This window comes from Puntigrus tetrazona, chromosome 2 (genome assembly GCF_018831695.1).
Source record: "Puntigrus tetrazona isolate hp1 chromosome 2, ASM1883169v1, whole genome shotgun sequence".
In the NCBI taxonomy this organism is placed as follows: Eukaryota; Metazoa; Chordata; class Actinopteri; order Cypriniformes; family Cyprinidae; genus Puntigrus; species Puntigrus tetrazona.
The window spans coordinates 17536390-17547566 of record NC_056700.1 but is presented as its reverse complement, the minus strand read 5'-3'; the positions used below and the strand labels follow the sequence as shown (position 1 = coordinate 17547566).

Sequence of the window (11177 nt, the reverse complement as noted above, 5' to 3'; positions counted from 1 at the left end):
TTGTTAGGATAGGGCAATATTTGGCTGATACTACTGGGCATATTTGAAAAAAATATATTCAGAAAATCTTTGTGGTTCAAATGGAGTTTTTAGCAAAGCATATTACTAATCAAAAATCAAAAGGTTTTTTTAGTAGGAAATTTACAAAATATCTTCACAGAACGTCTATAAATAATTTTGACATAAAATAAACATCCATTTGACCCATACAATATTTTGTGGGCTATTGCTACAAATATACCCGTGTATATACTGGTTTTGTTGTCCGATATCACATATTTGATACACACCATTTACCAAGAGGCATCTTCAGGCATTATACCTAAAAAGCCCACTGCACATGCGTACATTGAGTGGGAAGTGTATCTGAGAAAAAGAGCTCTTTTTCAGAAAGCAAGAAGGCCCTCCTTTCTTCAGTCAGCTGTGTTTTAGTCTTGTGGTCTTGTTGGGCAACGGACATTGCTTCACTTGGACTCCTCCACTGAACTGGTAAGAATTTGAATGTTATTTGAAAAGAGCTGAGAATAATAAGTAAATCTATGAATGGAGTCAAGCAATCATACATGCTTTTACATTTTAGTTAAAAGATTATGGACCTTGTGTCTGTTAGCCTAAGACTAATGAAATTGGGTTTAAAAGATGTTGTGTAGTTTTGTTCGCATTCACCAGTTTTTTTCCCACCATATTCATAATCTGGCTTCATCCAACGTCTACATTTCCGTACTGGAAATGTATGCAAATCAGCGCCTTTTCGATTAGTTAATGCATTATTTTCATATTTAAACATCAATTTCAGTGTCTTCTGTGGCATACTGGGGTTAATTAATTAGAGAAGGGTTTAGATAGTTACAGTAACTAGGTAAACGTTATTTATAGATTGAGGATGTTTGCTTTTTACACCACCAGATGGCGCTGTTAAAGCTGTTCCTCGAGGTTCTTCTGCTCCTTCAGTTTGAACTGCAGCTGTTGGATGGAGCTGAACCTCAGAACCTGAACTGTCCTGCATACGGTGGAGTTCCTGGCACTCCTGGACACAACGGACTTCCTGGGAGAGATGGAAGAGATGGTAAAGATGGAGCGATCGGACCCAAGGGAGAGAAGGGAGAGTCAGGTCTGTGTGTGTGTGTGTGTGTGTGTGAGAGAGAGTGAAATAAATAAAGTGAGAAAATCTGAAGTAGTTTATTATTTCACTACACATTTTGCTCTTATCTTATAGGACTGAGTGTTCAGGGACCACCAGGTAAAGCGGGACCTCCTGGGCCAGCTGGAGAAAAAGGGGAAAGGGGACCTTCAGGTTCACAAGGTATTAAACTTTTCAAGATATTATGGTTTAAAATGTAAAATTAAAAGAGGAAATGTTGTGATTCTGAGACTTAAACTGTACATGAACAAGTCTGTATGTGTATTTTGATACATGCTAAAGAAAATAATTGTTCCATATTTAGGGTCTCCTGAAACTGAACGTGTTCTTGAATCCCTGAAAACTGAGATCCAGCAACTTAAAGCCAAGATTGCCATAATTGAAAAAGTTGCGAGTTTCGGCCACTTCAGACATGTTGGACAGAAATATTACTTCACTGATAGTGTTGAGGGGACTTTTAGTCAAGGATTAAAATACTGCAAAGATTTGGGTGGAACAATGGTTTTCCCCAGATCTTCTATAGAAAATGAAGCGTTGTTGAAATTAGCAGTATCCAGTGGTTTAATTCGTAAGAAGCCATACATTGGAGTCACAGACAGAGAAACGGAGGGACGGTTTGTGGACACTGATGGGAAGCTATTGACTTTTACCAACTGGGGTCGTGGTCAACCTGATGACCATAAGGGACTACAAGACTGTGGTGTTATAGACGAGTCTGGCTTTTGGGATGATGGCAATTGTGGTGAAATACGTCCTGCTGTGTGTGAAATAAACAACAAATAGAATGTATCCACCTTTTTCTTTGATGAAGTAAACCTATGGGTGAGACTTCCGGTTCGTTTCATTCATGCCATTTTTATGCTAAGATAAACTGTGGATATCCTTCAAAAACGACAGTGTATATAAAATATACAAATAATAACTGATATACATTTTACTAAATAAACAGTTTCTTATGACAGTTTGTCACGAATGAAAGAGTGTCTCTTGTATTTGTATTTAATTTCAAATCTGATGTTAATTCTGTAACTCCTGAGTTGGCGCACACTATTTTTTTGAAGAAATAACACAGCGTTTTAACTAGGATGTCAATGTGACTGGGACGGTCTACATGTGTGCATTGTGTGGGCTGTACATCCTGAGAGGAAGAACAGTTTTTCAGAATATGAGATTCACAACACGAAGCTCATCGGGTTTAAAGGAAGAAAACCCTCCTTTCCTGTGGACTTGTTGAGCACTGCATTGGCTTTCTCCTAGACTCCTCCATTAAACCTGTAAGTTTCTACATGTTTTTCTTTTCTTTTTTTAAAACAGCTGAGTATAACTGCAGTAAATCTATGAAAGAAAAAAAAGGGAACAGTAAACTGTTCAAGTGGCTTGAACTTAAACAGTAGAGACACATGAAAATGGATGGCAATCATGTGCAATGCTATTTTATGTGTTAGTGCAATAATATCCATTCCAGATGGATCACAAATCTTTAGAAATTAGTTATTTAAGTTATATAGAAGTTATTGTCTGTAGAATAAACATAAAAGTTAATTAAATTAATTTCAGGGACTGATCAGGGCCATTTTTTCTCAAAATCGCATTTAGGCACTAAATCATTTGGTCCGTTCTGAGGCAAATATTTTCTGCTTAGTCCATTTGCAGCCACACCTAGACACTTTCAAATGTTTCATGTAACTGATCCTATCAGTTTTTCAGTGTAATTAACAATCATTCCTCAAAAAAGTAATTACTTGCTTAATATTAGTTACTCCTTTCAAAAGTAATATGTGACCCTGGACCACAAAACAAACACCTACATTCTCATGAGACTAATAGAGTTGGAAGGATGTTTTCCTATTTTCATGCTGACTTAAGGGGAAATGTGTTGGACTGATTCACACCTAAATATTGAGCATGTACAATATTTTGTAGTTTTTTTCTACTGCCACATAATTTGGTATAAAACGTAAATAGATAAAAGTCTTCAGTACAGCTTTCTGATTTCTGTAAATTGTGTATTTAAAAATTTAAAAAGCTTTTTTTCATGCACTGGATGAAAATGAATTAACCAGAGAATTATGATAATATCTATTAGCATTTTTACTTAGTTTACCTGTGGTGTCTTGCCTTAAGTTAACTGTTTTAAACATTAAAAAACAGCATAACCAAAAAAAAAACATTTTCCCATTGTGCACCACCAGATGGCGCTGTTAAAGCTGTTCCTCGAGGTTCTTCTGCTCCTTCAGTTTGAACTGCAGCTGTTGGATGGAGCTGAACCTCAGAACCTGAACTGTCCTGCATACGGTGGAGTTCCTGGCACTCCTGGACACAACGGACTTCCTGGGAGAGATGGAAGAGATGGTAAAGATGGAGCGATCGGACCCAAGGGAGAGAAGGGAGAGTCAGGTCTGTGTGTGTGTGTGAGAGAGAGAAAATAAATAAAGTGAGGAAATCTGAGGTAGTTTATTATTTCACTACACATTTTGCTCTTTTCTTATAGGACTGAGTGTTCAGGGACCACCAGGTAAAGCGGGACCTCCTGGGCCAGCTGGAGAAAAAGGGGAAAGGGGACCTTCAGGTACACAAAGTATTAATTATACGTTATTAGAATTAATTTAGCTATTTCAAAATCGCTTTGCAAATTAGAGATTCATAAAATGTAAAAATTAGAAGTTGTAAAAGCTCTTATTTAAATCATTTATATGCAATAATTATGTTCATTCATGTACCCAATTTCAAAATGGAATTATTCTATTTTCAGGCTCTCCTGGACGTGAAAGCATATCTGACTCTCTAAGAGCTGAGATTCAGCAACTTAATTCCAAGATTGCCACGATTGATAAGGTTCTGAGTTTTAATACATTCAGAAAAGTGGGACAGAAGTACTACATCACTGATGGTGTTGAGGCAAATTTTGATAAAGGGATGCAGTACTGTGAGGATGCTGGTGGAACAATAGTTTTGCCAAGAACTGCTTCTGAAAATCAGGCATTATTGAAGGTAGTAATATCCAGTGGCTTAAGTGGTAAGAAGCCATTTATTAGAGCTACAGACAGAGAAACAGAGGGACAGTTTGTGGACACTGAGGGGAAGCTATTGACTTTTACCAACTGGTTTCCCAGTCAGCCTGATGACTATAAGGGAGTACAAGATTGTGGAAGTATAATGGACTCTGGCCTTTGGGATGATGTTGGTTGTAATAGTGTATATCCCATCATATGTGAAATTGAAATCAGATAGTATTTTTACAATATTAAGATGTGTAAATATCTGCAATAATAATATGATATTAACAGTGCATACAGAATAGACAGTCTAAATCAGACTGTCAAATATATCTCTGTATAAAACATATCCTTTATATGCATAAAATATACAGAATTAATTGTTTTTAAATAAATGTTTTGTTTTAAATGCATTCTTATAATTATTTGTCATGAATCTAGGAGTGTCTCATTCATTTCACTGCAAGTCTTACATTAACTTTAAAGGAAATGAAAAGAATGAAAATAATGAAATTATAGGACAGCGATTTGATCATATTTATTTGTTTATAATGTTTATTCTAGAATCATAAACAAGTTATCTCCCAGTGAACTCACATAAGACTGTTTATATCATTTCTGATGCATATATATTTTATTTTATACATTTATATCATTCAACTTCTAAATGGAATAAACAAACCCATAACTTCATTAACAACTCTCCTTACAAAATTTTGACAAACGTTTTCGTTTTGTATGAACTAATAGTTTAACTAATTACTAATTCTCTCAACCCCAAATGATTTGAAGTCCAATATTCTAATAAATTCACAACTTGCACAGGCACATGAAGTCACTGCCGCAGCTAAGCTTGTAATGTGGAACAGTTTACATTCAGCAAATAGAAATATTGCTATTACATTATATTGCTGTACATTTCTTCAGGAGAAAAGATGATGTGAACATTTATGTGAATTTTCTATTAGTGATCAAACACATAATGGAATATAATTGTATATGGGTAACAGAGATAATTATAGCTAGCTTGAAGCTACACGTGACAGTTAATGAGATTAATAGAGCGGTTTTATTTGAATGTTACCTTCAATCAACACTGAGAGTTTGTAATAACTTCTGACTGCAATCCAATGTGGATTTTGGTGAAATGATGAGGCACAAACCTATTGTTAGTAACATTTTAGAAGAATTTTATGGAGATGATATGCAATTACAACTTATGTGGGGAGTGAAATAAATAGGTTTTCCAATAATATATGGTTTGTTAGTAGATAGATAAATAGATAGACTGCAAAAAAAATCTAAATACTGAACAATGCATATTAAACAATTTTTTTTTATTTATATGCAAAGGAAAATGTACAAAATATCTTCATGGAACATGATCTTTACTAAATATCCTACAGATTTTTGGCATTAAAAAAAGAATCAAATTAAATAATTTTGACCCATAAAATGTATTGTTGGCTATTGCTATAAATATGCCCATTTTACTTATGACTGGTTTTGTGGTCCAGGGTCACATATTACTTTTGAAAGGTGTAACTAATATTAAGCAAGTAATTACTTTTTTGAGGAATGATTGTTAGTTACACTGAAAAACTGATAGGATCAGTTACATGAAATCTAGGCTAATTATACAATGAATGAAAGCTTACAGATGGTATTAAATAGGTTAGTGGGTAAAATGTTTCTCTCAGTAGCTCAGTAGTTTTTTTGGGGTTCTGGAGGGTTTTTTTTCTGTTCAAACACAGTGAATATGCATTAAACAAACATGGGCCAACTATAGGCCAACCTAGGCCTATAAACCTAGGCCCATAAATTAAGAAAACATAAATAAAGACCCATGAACAGAAATAAGCAGACTCTGTAAGAGTTGGTGCACAGGGACCCCCAGGTAAAATAGGACCAGCAGGGCCAGCAGATACATTTTAACATGTAATAATACAATAAATGCTTACCTATAGGGGAGACACTTTGAAGGTGGTTCACTCCCCATGTGGGAATCTCCACTGTATAATTTATGATACTGGGGGATTGTGGGACACCATACTTCATTTCCTTTCCTTTCCTTTTATGTAATTTCACAGGCACTGCTGCTGACATTAATTATGCGCTGACAGCAAATTACATTGATGGATTGAAGTTTGAAGATTGAAGCAGGGGGAAGAACTGTCCTTCCAACAAATGACGAGGAAAATAACTTGTTAACGTCATTGCATGTTGTCTTTGGATCTTCCTACATAACGTTTAGAATGACAGACAGACAGATAGAGAGGAAATCTGTAGATATGCACAAAGAGGCTTTGACTTTGTGGAAGAAAAATGAACCTAAAGATTGTCGTGGAGATGAGGACTGTGTTATTATATTTACAGAGGGTGAATGGAACGACGTTAAGTGTGAACTACAAATTGAATAAATCTCTGAAAACATTTTAAAGTAATTATTTAATTTCATACATACATGTTAAGTAAAAAATTTTATGGTTTGGCTATTATAACTTTAGCCTTTGCCTTCTGCACAAGCAAAGCCACAACTTCACTCCTGGTTATCCTAATAAGTCAATCATTAACATTTATATAAACATTGGATTTTGTTGTTTTGAATAAAATCAGTCAAATTGTTTGTGTTCGTGGACATCCCTGGATTCATCATATTACTTCATATGAAAATAGACTACTTAAAAAGGCATCGATCCTTTCTGTTATGTTTATAAATGTTTCCTTTGACACACCACAATACAAAGTGTAATTGCCAATACAAGAAAAAAAAGAACTGACCATATTTTTAGCATTTGCACGAATTAAGATAATAATATAATATAATATTGATCTTGTAAATAATATTCGTGATTAATATTGATAGGTTACTTAATTGTGTTACTACTTCATTGTAAAAGTTAATGAAAAACTACAGTTATTTTTTCACAGAGGCATCACTTCAGGATCGAAAACAATTTGATATACTAATAAGACACATAACAATGAACCATGATCACAAATATATAGGCTAACCAATATTTAACTGCAATCAATTAGGCAGAGGAACTGAGCCCTTAATTCTCAAAGACTCAAAGGTCCTGGCTTTCTTTCAGTTGTTCAAACAGTGCATTTCCATTAAACAAACACTGAGCGCCTATCAGACAATGTTTGATTTACCTCAATTATTAGGTCATGAATCAAAGTATTCGTTTTTCAGTGTAAAAAACAATCATTGTAAGTTACATTACATGACAAATGTGACTGAGATACAGGCTGAAAACTAGTAAATTGACACAGTATTTGTTTCTCTTTGGTATGTCATTGAACTCTGGGTAACTACGTCACAAATTTGTTTTTCTAGAGTCTCTTTTAGTGTTAATCGCCAGGCCTGGTCTGTTGGTAAGATTCATATGCTTCTGGATTGGTAAGGATGTTTTTAAGCAGTAAACTAAAGAGAGACGTAGCCTAAATGTCAGTAGCCTAGTTTTTTGTTGTTGTTGTTGTTGTTGTCTAGTTTATATATATATATATATATATATATATATATATATATATATATATATATATATATATATATATATATATATATATATATATATATATATATATAATTTATTTTTATTTAATTTTTTTTGACACCACTGTGGGCAGAATGCCTTTTAATATTCAATGTATAACTGAAAATGTGAATAAAAAACGTTACACTTTTTGCTTACCTTCCTTTTACTATCCGTTGTACACTTTGAAATAATAACATCAAACCTCGTTGATATTAAATATCATCGTTGTTATTAAATGTCATCATAATAAGTATGAAGTTACAGTTTTACTAAATGAAAGTTAGCGAAAATAATTTTTTAAACGGCAAAAAAACATGTCTGAATGCAACACTCCGGCAACAGAAACCCTGCTTGTTTCCACAGTGAACAGAAGATGGCGCCGTTAAAGCATCAAATCTGTGCTTCGCTGCTTTTAATGGAGTTTATTCTGTTAGCTGCGGCTCAAAGTAGCTGTCCAGCTTATGCTGGGGTGCCGGGCACACCTGGACACAACGGCAGCCCTGGAAGAGATGGAAGAGACGGGTTTCCTGGACCAAAAGGAGAAAAGGGAGATCCAGGTTTGTGCTGTTAGTTGTTGGTGTGATAAGTCATAAAGTTTGATCTAGCTGTAGAACATGATGCTGACTGCAGATCAGAGAAATGAGATTTAATCATCATTTTGCAGGAGTTGGTGCACAGGGACCTCCAGGGAAAATAGGACCACCCGGTGTTGCTGGCCCTCAAGGACACAAAGGGAATCCAGGTTCACTAGTTAAAAAATAAAGCAAAGTGGATTATTATTTATTAAAATGGGCAGGATTTGCTAATACACGTATTTACCTGTATACAATACATATATACAATATTTTGTTTTGAAATACCTTTTCACACTTAAATACATTTAATCTTAGTATTTTTGATTTTTAAAATACATAATGTACTTTGCCATTTAGCCTCCTATTTAGACTGTTGGTTTCCTGGACTGATGGGCAGTATTTCAAATAGATGTGTTTGAAATACTATTTTGTATTGAAATACCTTTGGAAAATGTCTGATGTATTTTGAATTTAAATACATTTAATCTTAATATTTTTGCATACTTGTTTATCCAGGAAATCATTGGTAAAGAAGTTTTGAAAATAGAAAAATACTAAGCCTAAATGAAGTTTAATACAAAATATTATTTTGTATTTGACATACAGCCCATCCCTAAAAATGTGTTATTCCATATAATTATTAAACAGCGAGATTAATTTCAAACATTCATATTAAAAAAAAAAAATTATTAAAGGTGTCTAGAATGGGGGAGAAAGTCAAACAATAAATAAATAGTGAATGAAGATCTAGACTTTGATCATGCATTGTCTTTTAACCATATCTTTATACAGTAAAGGTTCAAGAAAAATATATTTGTTGGTATTTTCTTCTGATGCTTGAAATATTCACTGCGCTATGCTTTTACAGGCACTGGTGTTCAAAACGGATTAGTAACACAGCTTCAATCAGATGTCAAATACCTGACAGAGAGACTCACTATAGTTGAGAAAGGTAGAATTCTCCTACATAAACAATGACCGCCCTGTACCTGCTTTGTTTATGTGTAAGAATATTTATATATTTAAGATAATGCTTTAAAAAAATGTTAATGTTTAGTCCTAGGATTTCACATGTTCAGAAAAGTCGGCCAGAAATATTACGTGTCTGATGGGCTGGTGGGAAACTTTGAAAAGGCACAGAAGTTCTGCTCTGACGCTGGGGCTAAAATTGTCCTCCCAAAAAGCGAAGATGAGAATAAAGTGCTAACTGCAATGCAAGCTGCCCTCGACTCTACTTATGTATATGCTGGTGCAACGGACATAAAGAAAGAAGGGCATTTTGTGGATACCAGCGACCAACCGTTAACTTTCACCAACTGGAAGGAAAAAGAGCCGAATGACCATAAAGGAGTGGAGGACTGTACAGTTATTTACAAAAGTGGTGTTTGGAATGACATTAGCTGTAATTCAGATTGGCATGTGGTGTGTGAACTGTGAAACAGCTCGTGAATCGTGGCTCTGATGTTTGGGTAAAGATGGAATAAATCGTGAAAACAGACTGGATTTGACTCAAAGTTTACTGTCATGAAAATTCAGGTACAGTTTAGCAACGGTTTAAAGTTTTTTGGTTTTTTAAAAAAAGTCATTTTTATTCACTCATATTCTGATAACACCCGTTCACCGCAGAGGATCCATTGCTGAGACCTAATGTTCTCAGTAAACTTTCATTTTTGGGTAAATTATTTGAGGGTCATACAATGTCCTCTTCCTTTGAAAAAAATATCTCACAAGTATTAGCATTACAACACTATGCCATAAACATCTTTTTTTCATCCAGTTCTGGATTCTGTGGACACTCACAAGGGGAAAAGCAGAAAACCGCTGAAGCTAGTGAAGCTGCTTTCATTGTCAAAAACCCAGCTATTGCTCCACAGCTCAGTGTACACTTTATCGCCCTTCTGCAGTGAGAGAACAACACCGTTACTGGCATTACCATTGGACGCAGGCTTCTCGTTAAATACAGAGCACTGGGTCTGATCATTTTTAGAAAGACTGACTGCCATTTGTTTACCACCGTGAGAATGAGCATAAAATCTGAAGAAATAGACTCCATTCAGTGGTGCTGTGAATACACCTGTGAGATACATAAAAAGGAATTTAGTAACTGTAAAGAAGTGAATATAGTCACAATCGACAATTAATATAATAAAGAAATATTAATGACACAGCTTACCGGTGTCGGGGTTATAAGCATTGCCAGTGTTAGTGAAGACTTTTTGGTACACCAACGTTTTCCGAACATCAAAGGGACCAAACTGTTGTGATCCAGATGCCAAAAATCCAGCTGAAAAGGCAATCTTTTTGACTGTGGAAAGGTAAGAGAACTTGTTTTGGTTTTTGCCACTTCTGCAGTTGGTTTTAAATATAACACCATAAAATAATCATTTTAATTTACCTTCATTTTCAGCCTGCATAGATTCATGTTTTTCACTCAAGGCTTTTGTGAAAATCCTTAGAGCTGTTCAGAATGAACATCGCAGAATTTTATTAGTGCTTTGGGTTGAAAACGATTCAACAGATCAACGTGTCTTTTAAAGGTGAAAACAGATCAAGCAGAAAATACAGAAGATATCGATTAGAACTCACAGATGTACTTACCTTCATTCTCTACCTTCAGCTCTTTCAGTGTTTCCTCTGCGGCTCTCAGTCTTTGCTCAATTTTATTAAACTGCTCAGATGTAATGAAATCTTGTGCCAGGGAGACCCCAACACAAAGCAATAATAGCGTCTTTTGAGCTGCCATCTTCAGCTACCTATACCTATGCTTTTTATGGTGTGTGTCAATTTTGCACAGTTTGGACCGAGATGGAACCTAATGATGCAGTAAAAGCAAACATGACCCTTGTATTGTTTGGACATGCCTCAGAAAAGCTTCAGAGAATCAAATATTACAAACAGTAACTTTCTGCAGCTATATCAACGC

General features: G+C 34.9%; 4 protein-coding genes across 4 annotated transcripts; 3 read left to right on the top strand and 1 right to left on the bottom strand.

Moving 5' to 3' along the window:
• The first annotated feature begins 42 nt into the window (after positions 1 to 42).
• Positions 43 to 2069, top strand: LOC122356114 (mannose-binding protein A-like). The gene is made up of 4 exons (XM_043254583.1): positions 43 to 489; positions 907 to 1111; positions 1217 to 1303; positions 1446 to 2069. The coding sequence occupies exons 2-4, from the start codon at positions 907 to 909 to the stop codon at positions 1922 to 1924; spliced, it is 771 nt and encodes a 256-aa protein (XP_043110518.1). The 5' UTR covers positions 43 to 489; the 3' UTR covers positions 1925 to 2069.
• Positions 2070 to 2272: 203 nt separating this feature from the next.
• Positions 2273 to 4546, top strand: mbl2 (mannose binding lectin 2). The gene is made up of 4 exons (XM_043254596.1): positions 2273 to 2415; positions 3334 to 3538; positions 3633 to 3710; positions 3894 to 4546. The coding sequence occupies exons 2-4, from the start codon at positions 3334 to 3336 to the stop codon at positions 4370 to 4372; spliced, it is 762 nt and encodes a 253-aa protein (XP_043110531.1). The 5' UTR covers positions 2273 to 2415; the 3' UTR covers positions 4373 to 4546.
• A 2817-nt stretch (positions 4547 to 7363) lies between these two features.
• hbl4 (hexose-binding lectin 4) lies at positions 7364 to 9820 on the top strand. The gene is made up of 5 exons (XM_043253177.1): positions 7364 to 7543; positions 8043 to 8236; positions 8344 to 8421; positions 9123 to 9206; positions 9312 to 9820. Exons 1-5 carry the CDS (start codon positions 7530 to 7532, stop codon positions 9689 to 9691), a joined length of 750 nt encoding a protein of 249 aa, XP_043109112.1. The 5' UTR covers positions 7364 to 7529; the 3' UTR covers positions 9692 to 9820.
• cbln13 (cerebellin 13) lies at positions 9754 to 11054 on the bottom strand. Its single transcript, XM_043253189.1, has 4 exons — positions 10853 to 11054; positions 10650 to 10712; positions 10428 to 10559; positions 9754 to 10328 (listed from the first exon to the last, which is right to left on the bottom strand). Exons 1-4 carry the CDS (start codon positions 10995 to 10997, stop codon positions 10051 to 10053), a joined length of 618 nt encoding a protein of 205 aa, XP_043109124.1. The 5' UTR covers positions 10998 to 11054; the 3' UTR covers positions 9754 to 10050.
• Positions 11055 to 11177: the final 123 nt, after the last annotated feature.

Excerpts from the sequence above, each read along its gene's own strand:
- mbl2 (XM_043254596.1), top strand. The coding sequence starts at position 3,334 with ATGGCGCTGTTAAAGCTGTTCCTCGAGGTTCTTCTGCTCCTTCAGTTT. Across the intron at positions 3,539-3,632 it reads GGGAGAGAAGGGAGAGTCAG|GACTGAGTGTTCAGGGACCA; the intron begins GTCTGTGTGTGT and ends CTTTTCTTATAG. Across the intron at positions 3,711-3,893 it reads AGGGGAAAGGGGACCTTCAG|GCTCTCCTGGACGTGAAAGC; the intron begins GTACACAAAGTA and ends TTCTATTTTCAG.
- LOC122356114 (XM_043254583.1), top strand. The coding sequence starts at position 907 with ATGGCGCTGTTAAAGCTGTTCCTCGAGGTTCTTCTGCTCCTTCAGTTT. Across the intron at positions 1,112-1,216 it reads GGGAGAGAAGGGAGAGTCAG|GACTGAGTGTTCAGGGACCA; the intron begins GTCTGTGTGTGT and ends CTTATCTTATAG. Across the intron at positions 1,304-1,445 it reads GGGACCTTCAGGTTCACAAG|GGTCTCCTGAAACTGAACGT; the intron begins GTATTAAACTTT and ends TTCCATATTTAG.
- cbln13 (XM_043253189.1), bottom strand. The coding sequence starts at position 10,997 with ATGGCAGCTCAAAAGACGCTATTATTGCTTTGTGTTGGGGTCTCCCTG. Across the intron at positions 10,713-10,852 it reads GCTGAAGGTAGAGAATGAAG|CTCTAAGGATTTTCACAAAA; the intron begins GTAAGTACATCT and ends CATTCTGAACAG. Across the intron at positions 10,560-10,649 it reads TATGCAGGCTGAAAATGAAG|TCAAAAAGATTGCCTTTTCA; the intron begins GTAAATTAAAAT and ends ACCTTTCCACAG.
- hbl4 (XM_043253177.1), top strand. Across the intron at positions 8,422-9,122 it reads AGGACACAAAGGGAATCCAG|GCACTGGTGTTCAAAACGGA; the intron begins GTTCACTAGTTA and ends ATGCTTTTACAG. Across the intron at positions 9,207-9,311 it reads ACTCACTATAGTTGAGAAAG|TCCTAGGATTTCACATGTTC; the intron begins GTAGAATTCTCC and ends GTTAATGTTTAG.